Genomic DNA, 16,492 nt, shown 5'->3' on the forward strand with positions numbered 1-16,492 from the left:
AAGCAGAGTCATGGTTTATGCAGCAGTTTGGGCCGACTGGCTCGTTGCGAACTGTGTGAAGACCACTTCTTCATAACAAAGACCGTAATTCATTTGCCATAATTGTACATAATTATGACACAACATTGAAGATTGTGCAAAGTAACAGCAATACTTACACTTATGGACGCCACCCGTTTGATAAAATACGGAACAGTTCCATATTTCACTGAAAGAATAAACGTTTTGTTTTCGAAATGGTAGTTTCTGGATTTTACCATATTAATGACCTAAGGCTCATATTTCTGTGTGTTGTGTTATTTAATTCTAATTAAGTCTATGATTTGATAGAGCAGTCTGACTGAGCGGTGGTAGGCAGCAGCAGGCTCGTAAGCATTCATTCAAACAGCCCTTTCCTGCATTTGCCAGCAGCTCTTCGCTGTGCTTCAAGCATTGCACTGTTTTATGACTTCAAGCCTATCAACTCCCGAGATTAGGCTGGCAATACTAAAGTACCTATTAGAACATCCAATAGTCAAAGGTATATGAAATATAGAGAGAAATGGTCCTACAACCGAAAACTTCTTACCTGGAAATATTGAAGACTAATGTTAAAAGGAACCACCAGCTTTCATATGTTCTTATGTTCTGAGCAAAGAACTTAAACATTATTTACATTTTATTGATGTATCATATTAAGTTAAAATAAGTGTTCATTCAGTATTGTTATAATTGTCATTATTACAAATATATATATAAATATTAAAATTGTCCGATTAATCGGTATCGGCTTTTTTTGGGGGGGTCCTCCAATAATCGGTACCGGCATTGAAAAATCATAATCGGTCGACCTCTACTATAGACAGCTTCACTACAGTACAAATGTATCCCGTACAATATGTTATCATTTCCCAATGTCCCTGTTCTGATTTCTTCCCCTTGCTTGTTGTAAACATAGATAAACATGTAGACAAAGACATAGAAAAGATAGACAAACAAACACATATTCATATAGAAAGTTCTTGACAATGGAGAGAGAAAGAGAGAGCCAGAGAAAAGAGAGATCAAGTGTGTGTATTTATAAGTACGTACAGTATGTTTAAGTGAGTGCGTGTGTTCATATCAACTTCATAGTGTTCAGATATTTTTACAGTTCCCATACTTTTTTCTACATAACCTGACGTCCCTGTAGAATTTAGTACAGCCATGGTGTTATGGAGCTGTCTCGGAAGAACTGTCCATCTATTAAGAGTTTGTCCACAATGAAAAAAGCACGCTTACCCCTTGTAACGTCTGCTTTCAACTCACACTCTCAAACGCGTAGATCCCCTGAACGCAGCTCACTCTCCAGATCCCAATCACCTGAATTCTAATCACCGGTTCACACACCTCTATGTCATTATCACACACTATTTAGTTCAGTTCTTTGCACCCCATCATTGTGAGGTATTGTTTGTTTTGTGACACACTTCTAGTCGGAGTGCTGTGTTTCCCTGTAATTTAATTAATCATCCCGTGTATGGTAGTTTTTGCCTGCCTCACTAACGGTGCCTATTCCCTGCCTGTACCGTAGCCTATCGGAGGCTTGGTCCTGGTCAGTCCCTGGATGGGAGACCAGCTGCTGCTGTAAATGGTTTTATAGGGCCAGTAGGAGGAACTCTTTCCGCTGGTCTAGAAAAAAATATCATAATGCCCCAGGGCAGTGACTGGGGACATTGCTCTCTGAGTGCTGTCTTTCGGACGGGACGTCAAATGGGTGTCCTGACTCTCTGTGGTCACTAAAGATCCCATGGCACTTATCATAAGAGTAGAGGTGTTAAACATGGTGTCCTGGCTAAATTCCCAATCTGGCCCTCATACCATGGTCGTGTCAATGGCTATGCCGGATTAAGTGATATGATATGCTATTCTATAAAAATCATTAATATTAATATTACCTGATTAAGCTAATCAGGTAGATAATTGACTAGAAAGTCGGGGCACCACGAAATAATGTTTATAGAGCTGTTATCTTCCGAATAAACTCTTAAAGACCTAGCAATATTTTTTATTAATCGTCACCTTATTTCAGTCTCATCTGAAAGTTGTAAATTCTTGGATAACTTCACAAACCCTGGCTAACAAGTTGAATCAGCAATATAAACTTTGGTTTAATTATTTATTTACTAAATACCGAACTAATCACACAGAATTACATATACACCAAATGCAAATTAAGTCAAACAGAAAACGTCCCTGGTGGACAGAGCCGACATGACGACTGGTTAAACAAAGGAAAGGGGGTTGGGTTTGAGTGAAAGAGCGGGAAGACTGAGGAACAAAGGGAGAAGCTATGCTATCGTAAATACAGTATCTTATGCATTCTAAATTACCGCCCATTTGGAAAAGGAAAATGCAATAAGTATTTACTCTGAGCTGCGCCTCAATAGGTGGGTTGTAGATGGAAGGCCGTGTTGCCCAACAGAGATCTTCCTGTCCTCGGAAGAATGTCTCTGGTGGTAAACTGGATACGTTGTAGTATCGTCATTGAGTGTTAGACTGGATCCGTCGTCCGTCCTTTCCTAGCCCACGTTTACAGCGGCCGCTGCTAACTCAACGGCTAGGAGGTATCACTTCTGTAGTGAATAAGAGTTCAAAGTTCATACCATTCGCAACCAAAGCTTACGCTGAGGTTCGGCTTAGTTCTGTAGTTGACATGTTAGTCCTTTTAACGTGGGACAGTCGTCCTCACGTCCTCGGAACAGGAGGTTACATTTTCGTCAAGGGCTTTATATAGTAGTAGGAGAGAGGGTATGTTTCATAGTTTACAACCAATGTCTCTTCACATGGGCGGGCCACTGAGTGAGCAGAGCTTTACCCTTTTGAAAACCCAATTCTCTAATTTGGAAGCTAAAATTCCATTTAATGTTTTAAAAATTGTTTCATATTTAAACATTTAAATTGCACAACAATTCCATGTGAATCTGCTAACTATAATGTGTAGACTTTCCAGGACACAGTTTGTCATCCTATCATTAATAAGAATGTCTCAAATGGCAACCGAACTGACATCATATTCATTAAATTAAGTACCAACGCATATTTTCAACTGTTTGGATTACCGAAATATGGTTCCTTTCCCCCCACCTTTTGATGTCCCCCAACTCTCTATGTTTAACAAAGGCTTTTCAAGAGTCCTTCAGTAGAGTCAAGAGAGGAAAGGGAGAAAGGTATTTATGGGAGGTCATAAACCTTACCCACAGGCCAACGTCATGACACCATCATGGCCACCTAATCTTCCCCAGCTTTCAATTGGATCATTCATCCCCCCTCTCCCCTGTAACTATTCCCCAGGTTGCTGTAAATGATGTGTACTCAGTAAACTTAACTGATAAAAAAAAGGGTAAAATAAATCAAATGCATGACACAATCTACAGTATATTGAGGCTAGTTAACTTAACAAAAGGCAAATTGAGATCCAAATAACCAAAACACAGCCTTCAGCCTACTACAGTGAGATGCAGCCATGCACAGCTGTTTTGCCAAATAAATAGGCCTATAGGCCCGCTTGAAACATGGAAAACCATGCTGCTCATGAGTTCTGCAACATGTTGTGATATGGCCTGTGCTTAAAAAATCTAGCTACCTGAAGCAAGGACATGCATAGTCTTGATGCCATTTGAAATCAAATCAAAAGTTATTAGTCACATGCGCCGAATACAACAGATGTAGTAGACCTTATAGTGAAATGCTTACTTACAAGCCCCTAACCAGCAATACAGGAAAAAAATATGAATAAGAAAAAAGTAACAACTAATTAAAGAGCAGCAGTAACCCATGCTAAATCTTTTCAGTCTCCTGATGAAAATTAGGTTTTGTTGTGCCCTCTTCACAACTGTCTTAGTGTGCATGGACCATGATAGTTTGTTGGTGATGTGGATACCAAGGAACTTGAAGCTCTCAATCTGCTCCACTACAGCCCCGTCGGTGAGAATGGGGGCGTGCTCGGGCCTCTTTTTCTGGTAGTCCACAATCATCTCCATTGTCTGATCATGTTGAGGGAGAGATTGTTGTCCTGGCACCACGCGGCCAGGTCTCTGACCACCTCCCTATAGGCTGTCTTGCCGTTGTCGGTGATCAAGCCTACCACTGTTGTCATCTGCAAAATTAATGATGGTGTTGGAGTTGTGCCTAGCCATGCAGTCATGAGTGAAACGGAGGGGACAGAGCACGCACCCCTGAGGGGCCCCTGTGGTGAGGATCAGCATGGCAGATGTTGTTACCTACCCTTACCACCTGGGGGGCAGCCCATCAGGAAGTCCAGGATCCAGTGGCAGAGGGAGGTGTTTAGTCCCTGGATCCTTAGCTTAGTGATGAGCTTTGAGGGCACTATGGTGTTGAAGACTGAGCTGTAGTCAATGAATAGCATTCTCACATAGGTGTTCATTTTGTCCAGGTGGGAAAGGGCAGTGTGGAGTGCAATAGAGATTGCATCATCTGTGGATCTGTTAGGTCGGAGTGGGTCTAGGGTTTCTGGGATAATGGTGTTGTGAGCCATGACCAGCCTTTCAAAGCACTTCATGGCTGCAGATGTGAGTGCTACGGGTCGGTAGTCATTTAGGGAGGTTACCTTTAGTGTTATTGGGCGCAGGGACTATGGTGGTCTGCTTGAAACATGTTGATATTACAGACTCAGTCAGGGACAGGCTGAAAATGTCAGTGAAGACACGTGCCAGTTGGTCAGTGCATGCTCGCAGTATACGTCCTGGTAATCCTTCTGGCCCTGCTGCCTTGTGAATGTTGTCCTGTTTAAATGTCTTTCTCACATAGGCTGCGGACAGCATGACCACACAGTCGTCCGGAACAGCTGGTGATCTCATGCATGTTTCAGTGTTTTTGCCTCGAAGCGAGCATAGAAGTAGTTTAGCTCACCTGGTAGGCTTGTCACTGGGCAGCTCTCAGCTGTGCAAGTCCTGGCACATCCGACAAGCGTCAGAGGTGGTGGAGTACGATTCGATCTTAGTCCTGTATTGATGCTTTGCCTGTTTGATTGTTCGTCAGAAGGCATAGCGGGATTTCTTATAAGCTTCCGGGTTAGAGTCCAGCTCCTTGAAAGCGGCAGCTCTAGCCTTTAGCTCAGTGTGGCTGTTGCTTGTAATCCATGGCTTCTGGTTGGGGTATGTACGTGTGGTCACTATGGGGTTGACGTCATCGATGCACTTATTGATGAAGCCAATAACTGTTTTGGTGTACTCCTCAATGCCATCGGAGGAATCCAGGAACATATTCCAGTCTGTGCTAGCATAACAGTCCTGTAGCTTAGCATCTGCTTCATCTGACTTTTTTATTGATCGAGTCACTGGTACTTCCTGCTTAAATTTTTGCTTGTAAGCAGGAATCAGGAGGATAGAATTAAGGTCAGATTTACCAAATGGAGGGCGAGGGAGAGCATTGTATCCATCTCTGTGTGTGGAGTAAAGGTGAACCAGAGTTTTATTTTTGTATTTTTATTTCCTCCTCTGATTGCACATTTAAATGCTGATAGAAATTTGGTAAGACCGATTTTAAGATTCCCTGCATTAAAGTCCCCGGCCACTAGGAGAGCCGCCTCTGGGTGACCATTTTCCTGTTTGCTTATGGTGGAATGCAGCTCATTGAGTGCGGTCTTAGTGCCAGCCTCAGTCTGTGGTGGTATATAGGCAGCTACGAAAAATGCAGATGAGCACTCTCTAGGTAGATTGTGTGGTCTACAGCTTATCATGAGATACTCTACTTCAGGCAAGCAAAATCTCGCGACTTCCTTAGATATCTTGCACCAGCTGTTGTTTACAAAAAAAACTAAGTCCGCTGCCCATCGTCTTATCAGACGCCGCTGTTCTTTCCTGCCGATACAGTGTATAACCAGCCAGCTGTATGTTGATAATGTCGTCATTCAGCCATGACTCCGTGGTGAGTAAATCTCAGTTCTGATGTCCAGAAGTTATTTCCCGACATTAGAGACGGTAGCAGCAACATTATGTACAAAGTAAGTTACAAACAACGCAAGGAAATGAACAAAAAACACAATTGGATAGGAACACGTAAAATGTCAGCCTTCTTCTCGGGCGCATCTTATCCTTATTCTTAAAGGGAACACTTTGAAGTTTGTGGAAATGTGAAATTAATGTAGGAGAATATAACACATTATATACAGTGGGGCAAAAAAGTATTTAGTCAGCCACCAATTGTGCAAGTTCTCCCACTTAAAAAGATGAGAGAGGCCTGTAATTTTCATCATAGGTACATATAACAAAGTATTGAGATAAACTTTTGTTATTGACCAAATACAAATAAAATATTTTTTTGTTGTACCATTTTTGAAATGCAAGATAAAGGCCATAATGTAAATGTCCTCACTGTCAACTGTTTATTTTCTAACCCTAACTTAACATTTGTAAATATTTGTATGAACATAACAAGATTCAACAACTGAGACCATAAACTGAACCAGTTCCACAGACATGTGACTAACAGAAATTGAATAATATGTCCTTAAAAAAATGGGGGTTCAAAATCAAATGTAACAGTCAGTATCTGGTATGGCCACCAGCTGCATTAAGTACTGCAGTGTATCTCCTCCTCATGGACTACACCAGATTTGCCTGTTCTTGCTGTGAGATGTTACCCCACTCTTCCACCAAGGCATGTTCCCAGACATTTCTGGGGGGAATGGCCCTAGCCCTCACCCTCTGGTCCAACAGGTCCCGGACGTGCTCAATGGGATTGTGATCCGGGCTCTTCGCTGGCCATTTCAGAAGACTGCCATTCCTGTCTTCAGGAAATCATGCACAGAATGAGCCGCATGGCTGGTGGCATTGTCATGCTGAAGGGTCATGTCAGGATTAGCCTGCAGGAAGGGTACCACATGACGGAGGAGGATGTCTTCCCTGTAACGCAAAAAACAACAAGCTCAGTCTGATGATGCTGTGACACACTGCCCCAGACCATGACAGACCCTCCACCTTCAAATTGATCCGGCTCCAGAGTACAGGCCGCGGTGTAACGCTCATTCCTTCGACGATAAAAGCAAATCCGACCATCACCCCATGTGAAACAAAACCGCGACGCATCAGTGAAGAGCACTTTTTGCCAGTCCTGTCTGGTCCAGCGACAGTGGGTTTGTGCCTATAGGTGACGTTTGTTGCCAGTGATGTCTGGTGAGGACCTGCCTTACAACAGGCCTACAAGCCCTCATTCCAGCCTCTCTCAGCCTATTGCGGACAGTCTGAGCACTGATGGAGGGATTGTGCGTTCCTGGTGAAACTCAGGCAGTTGTTGTCGCCATCCGGTACCTGTCCCACAGGTGTGATGTTCGGATGTACCGATCCTGTGCCGGTGTTACAAGTGGTCTGCCATTGCGAGGACGATCAGCTGTCCGTCCTGTCTCCCTGTAGCGCCGTCTTAGGCGTCTCACAGTACGGACTTTGCAATTTATTGCCCTGGCCACATCTGCAGTCCTCATGCCTCCTTGCAGCATGCCTAAGGCACGTTCACGCAGATGGGCATAATTATTTTGGTGTTTTTCAGTCAGTAGAAAGGCCTCTTTAGTCTCCTGAGTTTTCAGAACTGTGACCTTAATTGTCAGCCATCTGTAAGCTGTTAGTGTCTTAATGACCGTTCCACAGGTGCATGTTCATTAATTGTTTATGGCTCATTCAACAAGCATGGGAAACAGTGTTTACACCCTTTACACTGAAGATCTGTGAAGTTATATGGATTTTTACAAATTATCTTTGAAAGACATGGTCTTGAAAAAGGCATGTTTCTTTTTTTGCTGAGTTAATTATTCTAGCCCAGGCTCAATTTAGATTTTGACCACTAGATGGCAGCTGTGTATGCAACGTTTTAGACTGATCCTATGAGCCATTGCATGTCTGTTCAAAATGTTGTATCAAGACTGCCCAAATGTGCCTAATTTGTTTATCAATACATTTTCAAGTTCATAATTGTGCACTCTCCTCAAACAATAGCAAGGTATTATTTCCCTGTAATAGCTACTGTAAATTGGACAGTGCAGTTAGATAAACCAGAATTTAAGCCTGGGATTTTTTTTTTGTTACTTACAACCTTTTTCTAATCACATTAGCCTAGTTAGCTCAACCGTCCCATAGAGTTTAATTTGAGCTGGATCCTGCTGGAACAGGATCCGGCACCTCTCCATTTTGGACTGTTTTGTTCCGGAACCTACTTGGCCGGATCCTGTACCTCTCCTGGCATGAGAAATTATTTTAAATAAAAAAATTATAATAAAGGCGATCGAAGTTCATTCGAGTTGTCTATTATTTAATTATCCTGCCTCCACAAAAGAGCGTAATGTTAAAAAATAGATTTTCAGCCTGGGCCTAACATTCTAAGAGTTGATTTGGGTAGGCCCGGGTTTATGCTTTCTAACTTAACTTTCTATGATATTGCTCTCTCTCTCTCTACTCTGATAGACATGAGCCTGGATCTCTCAAGCGTTGCACTACATAATTTATTTCCTTATAGAATCATAGACACATGAAGGGTTCTGAATGAACTGCAGCTCCCCTGATCAATTGAAATACATTTACCAAAGTTATAGAATTACTGCTATCTGTTCAGAAAATAATTATAATTCAGAATAGCCTATTACACAATGAGAAGGCCTATAATTTAGCGACAGTGGATCAATAGCTGTGGATTGTAGCCTAATAACATGGACTAGTCTATAGTCAGGAATGTGCAGTAAATCTGGCAGTGAAAAAACAGCATGCAGACAAAACCTATTCCCTTTCGCAATATTTCAAATACAATCGAGGGAAAATACAGGTTGGAAAGCAAATGGCTCCTGCTGAAAAGAGAAGACTATGCTGTAGGCTACCAAAATATTTGATCAACTTTCAAATATTGTTTAGAGAGACTCTCTTTTGGCACGAGCACATCGGCCATGCCATCACCAGAGAGTGAGCTGCGCATCATTGGGTGAGCCATTGAAACTGGAAAGCATTTTTAGGGCTATAATTTCCTCCTCGTATTGTAGCATGCAATATTTGTTTACGGAAACTCAAAGGAGTCATACCTAACCGCCCAGTGGCTTTCTATAGCACCCCTGCTGCAACCGCCATGCTCTACCAACTGACAGGATAAAGCGACTAAGGCGGCAGTTTTAATTCACAGAGGGGGCTACATTTTGGGGGGGGGGGGTTCTTGCATTGGGGGGGGGGGGGGGGGGTTCTTGCATTCTTGCACTATACAACAATAAACATGAAGCTTTTGAAATCTGGTCTCAGCATTTTGTATTATTTTGAACATAAATCCAAGACACTGCATTTAGTATGATATGTTACGTTTTGTATGGTATGTATTATTTTAGAATGTCCATCCATTTTTGTATATATTGCGAATTTGGTAAAAGTACAATATGTTATGAATTTGCAAAACGTACAAATTGTAACTTTTTGGGCGATCCGACCAAATTCATATATATGTTCAGTTGGAGATCTATCATTCTCATTGAAAGCAAGTCTAAGAAGTAATAGATCTGTTCTATGTGCACTCTTCTATGCTTCCCATTAAGTTTTGTATTGAAAATACAATATTTTTGGTTATGGAAAATGTATTTCACAGCGGTTTAGATGGTACAATGATTCTCTACAGAATGACTGTTTTTTTGTCACAAACTGAAATTAGTCAAACTATTCCATTTTAGCAATCAGGAAATGGCGGTGGGATTTCTGCATATTGCACCTTTATGTAACCTTCTGCTTTATGTAACGATACCAAACGTAACATATCATACAAATTTAAGTGTCCCGGATTTACATTTACTACGTTTACTATGTCTAGTCTATGAAACTAGGCTGCCTACACACACCGCAGAGCACCCTGTCCATAATGCTGACACAGTGCTGCGGAGATACAGATTTTTTTGGGGGAGCCAACCTGTCACTCAATCATTTTAAACTTCTTAGCTATTTTTAAATAGGAACATGAAACTAAAACTGAGGGGGCTAAAGTTTGAATCTTTAGCCCCCTCGTGGTGCAGGCCCACCAACTGAGATACAGAGGACCATGGGATAATTATACAGGCTCATTACATTTTTATATTTTCTTGACCAAATAGAGTGTTGAACTAAAACAAAAATCAGGGAAATGCAAGAGGAGTGGCCCATAATGCTATTAACTGTGTCACTACTGTGTCAATTAAGAAACGCCCCACAAACATCACCCCATTGGCCCCATGTGGGTATTTGGTGGATAAGGTTGGCATGGGCTATTCCACAACAGCCTAACATGGGCCAGACCACAACAAGCCCACCCCAGCACAACACGGGCCAATGTGGACATGTTGCTGGGAAAATATGGCCTTATTTCAGGCAAAGTGAGGGCTGCCTTTACATATGGGCTGCCCACACTGGGAAACACTGGGAAAATGCTTTGGTGGCAAATGTAGAGCCAATGAGCCAAGGCCAAATGTTGGCAGCCTACATGGGGACAATATTTTAGCCCATATCGTGCCATTGGGGACTTGTTTGCTGGGGCCCCTCTGTCACTGACCCTACTATCTCTGCCGATAACACATGGTAGGACAGACACCATGACTGAAAGGGATGCAGCCTAATCCTCAGTGACTCAATGCTAACCTTGCTGGAGAAAGGGAGGCCCTTGTCCTGAGGTGATAAGACCAGACCCCTCTTTCAGATTGTTTGATCCTAGCGCAATCATTCCTATTTTAATTACCACTTACCATATTTTTCCTTCTCCCTGCTAAAATAGATGGAATGTTCTGATGGACTACTGTTACACCACTGCCTCTGGAAATCCAAATGATGAACTTCGCTATGACCTCTTCTTTAGGTAATTCTTATGCATGTTACTCTGAAGCAATTTCCTTGAACAGTGCGGTAGTGTGATTTTTCCCATCTGTTTTGTTGTTTTGTCTTTGTTTCTGAACCAGCTGTGACAAAGACCCACAGACAACTGTGTTTGAGAATGGGAAGAGTCAAATGGGCCGTTTCGCCTTTGAAGTGTTTCGCTTTGTCAAGCACAAGAACCAGAAAATGTCTACCGTCTTCCTGCACTGCGTTACCAAGCTGTGTCGAGCCGATGACTGCCCCATGCTCATGCCGGTGAGGTTCTGAGGGTGACCTCTGGCAATATTAGTCCAAAAGGCATTCACACCAAGATGAGAAACAAACCAATGACTTGGTACCGTTAATAACATGCTGGTAATTTGAACTCAAAGCAAAAATATTTGGATTAAAGACACATATCCCTGTCTTGTCTCCACAGATCTGTGGTAGTAGAAAGAAGCGGGACGTCTCAGAGAGGACGGAATCAAACTCTGCATCAGGAAACGCTATCATTACTGCTGGGCCAATAATCACAAGGAGCGGTACGCCTCGCAACTGTCCACCTCCTCCCTCCCCCTCAATCATCCGCCCCTGGCACATGCCCTATTCCAAATCCACCCCTGTACTAAAGAGTTGAATGAACAGGAGAGAATGCAGTCCTACCCAACTCAAGATCAAATTCTAATTTTGGTCTGAGTGGCCCAGCGGTCTAAGGCACTGCATCTTAGTGCTAGAGGTGTCACTACAGACACCCTGATTCGAATCCAGGCTGTATCACAACCGGTCGTGATTGGGAGTCCCATAGGGCGGTGCACAATTGGTCCGGGCTGGTGTAGGCTGTCATTGTATATAAGGATTTCTTCTAAACTGACTTGCCTAGTTAAATAAACGTTTTTAATGTACTCGTTGAGGTATATATGTGACCCGATTCAGGAAACTAGGCATAAGTCGAAAGTCACCACTTCACAGGAGAGCAGTTTGAATGTAAACATTTTTTTTTAATCAAAAGCGGTTTTTGGCAGAAATGCCTAATCGAACATGTGATCTTTCATGTGCGTTAATAACAAACTTGTATGCCATCTGTATATATGAATAAAGTTGTTAAATTACGAGCCTTGTTGGTTAAGCCACAGAAAAAGTTAGCAACCTTCCCACTAGCCATGATAATGTGGGCTGAGAGGAGTTTGGATTGGTCTGCCATAAAGAAAGCGTCTGTCTATTTGAGCTCGTCAGTCTGTGTTGGTAAACCTGTCGAACGCAGCTTTATTATAAACGTATTGTGTAGTGGAGCAGCATAAGTGTTGCTCTCCATTTTCTGGAGGATCAAGTTTTGAAATCAGTGGAATTAGAGTATGATAGCTAAAGAGATGGAGAAAACACCTGTCTCCAGATTACGTCTTCAAACTAAGGATAGCCTTCCTGACAGGGAGATGTGTCCATGATGCATGTTGATAGTCTAGCGTTAGGTAGCTACATTTTCATATACTGCACATCTCAAATTTTGACAAAGGGGTTTAATTTCAAGCTAAAGTGTACTGTTAGCTAGCTAGCTAACATTAGCTGGCTGGCTCCCTATCTGACGTTATTATTTGTTTCCCAGAGCCGTTTGAATTTCTAGTTAGTCTAATGTTAGCTAGCTAATATTGGACCTGGTTGGTTAGCTCTCAACACTGTGGCATTGTTGCCACTTTGTTCATTGTTTAACTGGCTAACGTTAGCTGGCTGGCTCATTAGCTAACATGAAGTGTGTGTGATCTTAAACGTTGTTTACCTAGCTAGGTTCATTGTTTAGCTAGCTAGCTAAATGTCTTAAGCTAAAGTGTACTGTTAGCTATCTAGCAAACATTACATAGCTGGCTTCCTAGATGATGTTATTATTTGTTTCCCAGAGCTGTTTGCTATTCTAGTTAGAACCTAATGTTAGGCAGTGTTGGCACTTTGTTCACTATTGGTTAACTAGCTTACTTTGACGGAGACGGGCTTAGTCTGGCACACTTAAGATTCTCAATTTGGCTTCTTATCAGAAAGGCTCTGTGCTGCAATGGATAGTGCATTGGCCTTCTAGGCAAAATTGGTGAAGAGATTCAAATGTTTTTCGAGTCCCACTCAAATGTAACGTTTTGTCTCCTCCTTCCCTGGACAATGGAATGGAAAGAGTTATCTTTTACAAAATAGCAAATTGTCTAATCCTAGGGTTCCCAACCCTATTCACTCGGGGACCTACAGCATATTTCACACCTAAACTCAGCAAAAAAAGAAACACCCTCTCACTGTCAACTGCATTTATTTTCAGCAAACTTAACCTCTACTGACTCCCCATCCCGCATGCGGTAGCGTAATCATCGCCTGAAACTAATTAGCGTAATGCAACGGACATAAATATCCCTAGAAAATATTCTTATATTCATGAAAATCACAAATGAAATATATTGAGACACAGCTTAGCCTTTTGTTAATCACCCTTGTCATCTCAGATTTTCAAAATATGCTTTAAAGCCAAAGCTAGACAAGCATTTGTGTAAGTTTATCGATAGCCTAGCATAGCATTTTGTCCAGCTAGCAGCAGGTAACTTGGTCACGGAAATCAGAAAAGCAATCAAATTAAATTGTTTACCTTTGATGAGCTTCGCATGTTTTCACTCACGAGACTCCCAGTTAGCTAGCCAATGTTCCTTTTTTCCCAAAATATTATTTTTGTAGGCGAAATAGCTCTGTTTGTTCTTCACGTTTGGCTGAGAAATCGCCCGGAAATTGCAGTCACGAAAACGTCGAAAAATATTCCAAATTAGCTCTATAATATCGACAGAAACATGGCAAACGTTGTTTATAATCAATCCTCGAGGTGTTTTTAAAATATCTATTCGATAATATATCCGTCGGGACAATTCGTTTTTCAGTAGGACCGATTGGAGTAATGGCTACCTCTGTATTTTACGCGATAGTCACCCTGGGAGCCATCAGGTGACCACTTACACAATGTAGCCGCCTACGGCTATTCTTCAACATAAATGCGTAAAACTACATCACAATGCCGTAGACACCTTGGGGAATACGTAATAAGCTGGTTGATAGCACATTCACAGCTCAATAGGGACTCATTGGAACGCAGCGCCTTCAAAATATGGGGCACTCCCGGATTGGATTTTCGCCTGCAACATCAGTTCTGTTATACTCACCGACAATATCTTTACAGTTTTGGAAACGTTAGAGTGTTTTCTACCCAAAGCTGTCAATTATATGGATATTCTAGCATCTTGTCCTGACAAAATATAATAACAACTTTTTTTTTCCAAAAATGAAAATACTGCCCCTAGAGTCGCAACAGGTTTTAACATGTAAAAATATTTGTAAGAACATAAGATTCAACAACTGAGACAAACTTAACAAGTTCCACAGACATGTGACTAACAGAAATGGAATAATGTGTCCCTGAACAAAAGGGGGGGGTCAAAAGTAACAGTCAGTATCTGGTGTGGCCACCAGCTGCATTAAATACTACTTCCTCATTGACTGCACCAGATTTGTCAGTGCTGTGAGATATTACCCCACTCTTCCACCAAGGCACCTGCAAGTTCCCAGACATTTCTGGGGGGAATGGCCGTTGCCCTCACCCTCAGATTCAACAGGTCCCAGACGTGCTCAATGGGATTGAGATCCGGGTCTTCGCTGGCCATGGCAGAACACTGACATTCCTGTCTTGCAGGCAATCATGCACAGAATGAGCAGTATGGCTGGTGGCATTGTCATGCTGAAGGGTCATGTCAGGATGAGCCTACAGGAAGGGTACCACATGAGGGAGGAGGATGTCTTCCCTGTAACGCACAGCATTGAGATTGCCTGCAATGACAACAAGCTAAGTCTGATGATGCTGTGACACACCGCCCCAGACCACGATGGACCCTCCACCTCCAAATCGATCCGGCTCCAGAGTGCAGGCCTCGGTGTAATGCTCATTCCTTCGACAATAAACACGAATCCTACCAACGTCCCTGGTGAGGCAAAACCACGACTTGTCAGTGAAGACCACTTTTTGCCAGTCCTGTCTGGTCCAGCAACGGTGGGTTTGTGCCCATAGGCAAAGTTATTGTCAGTGATGTCTGGTGAGGATCTGCCCTATTTCAAATACAATCGAGGGAAAATACAGGTTGGAAAGCAAATGGCTCCTGCTGAAAAGAGAAGACTGTGCTATAGGCTACCAAAATATTTGATCAACTTTCAAATATTGTTTAGAGAGACTCTCTTTTGGCACGAGCGCATGGGCCATCACCAGCGAGTGAGCTGCGCATCAATGGGTGAGTCATTGAAACTGTAAAGCATTTTTAGGGCTATAATTTCCTCCTCATATTGTAGCATACAATATGTGTCTCCACACACCTAGGCTATTGATGGATTCCAGACAATTACGTTTTTATTGCTCTCAGATTCTGTTTGTCGTTGTCAAAGTAGCCTCCAGGCTCCAGTCAAATGACATAGAATTGCATGAAATACGTTTATAAAAGGCCAACATTTTCCCTGGCCCCTAGGCTACATTTTTGTTTAACTAGCTAACGTTAGCTGGCTGGCTCGTTAGTTAACATTACATGACGTGTATACAACACCAGTTGAATATGGCCAGTGTCAGTAAACGTCTGTAAAAAAGCGTACTAAAGTTGTTGCCAGCAGAGCTGGTTAGGCAGTTTTCATGTTATCCAGAGGTAAATTGTCGGCCAGAGCTGTGCGCTCTGAGCGAAATGAAATGGGTGGAGAGAAAGTTTAGGAGGTTGTGAACAATGCTGAATGGGTGTAGACAAAGAGCTCTTCACTGGATACCAAAACATTAAAAGGCGATTTTCTCAAAAGTGAGTTTACAAGTTGATCAACTTTTAAAGAACAATTACTTTCCCATTGTTCCTCAAATGCAGTGTATGATATACCATTTTGTAGCTCTGTGGCTCTGCTTTTATCCAATGTAAAAAACACTATTTCACATTTTGCATTTCACATTTCACAATTGTACAATCTTTGAAAAGATCAATGGTTATTTTCAAAATTCTGACAAATTGGTTGTTGATCATTGCTAGACAACCATTTTCAAGTCTTGCCATAGATTTTCAAGCAGATTTAAGTCAAAAGTGTAACTTGGCCACTCAGGAACATTCACTGTCTTCTTGGTAAGCAACTCCAGTGTAGATTTGGCCTTGTGTTTTAGGTTATTGTCCTGTTGAAAGGTAAATTCATCTCACAGTGTCTGGTGAAAAGCAAACTGAACCTCTAGAATTTTGCCTGTGCTTAGCTCCAGTCCATAATTGTTTTTTTCCTGAAAAACTCCAGTCCCCAGTCCTTAACAATTACAAGCATACCAATGACATTATGCAGCCTCCAATGCTTGAAAATATGGACTGTGGTAATCCGTAATGTGCCGCATTGGATTTTCCCCCAAACACTTTGTTTTCAGAACAAAAGTGAGTTGCTTTGCAACATTTGTGCAGTATTACTTTGATGCCGTGTTGCAAACAGGATGCATGATTTGGAATATGTTTTTCTGTGCAGGCTTCCTTCTTTTTAACTCTGTCAATTAGGTTAATATTGTGGAGTAACTACAATGTTGTTAAAACCTGTTATGGCAAGGGAACTCCACCCCCCCATTCAGCTGAAAAGGTGGCGCAGGGAATTCAAAAATATTCTTTAGAAATATTTAACTT

At 42.1% G+C, this 16,492-nt stretch overlaps 1 protein-coding gene across 1 annotated transcript in view; it reads left to right on the forward strand.

Moving 5' to 3' along the window:
• Positions 1-16,492, forward strand: part of LOC110490089 (zona pellucida-like domain-containing protein 1) — a 51,553-nt gene that overhangs the window by 21,155 nt on the left and 13,906 nt on the right. The window contains exons 7-9 of the mRNA XM_021563242.3: positions 10,735-10,815; positions 10,916-11,087; positions 11,251-11,353. Of these exons, the coding sequence (XP_021418917.1) occupies positions 10,735-10,815; positions 10,916-11,087; positions 11,251-11,353 (356 nt within the window). The remainder of the gene's footprint in view (positions 1-10,734; positions 10,816-10,915; positions 11,088-11,250; positions 11,354-16,492) is intronic.

This window comes from Oncorhynchus mykiss, chromosome 15, assembly GCF_057628025.1.
Source record: "Oncorhynchus mykiss isolate SJ-2025 chromosome 15, ASM5762802v1, whole genome shotgun sequence".
Lineage (NCBI taxonomy): Eukaryota > Metazoa > Chordata > Actinopteri > Salmoniformes > Salmonidae > Oncorhynchus > Oncorhynchus mykiss.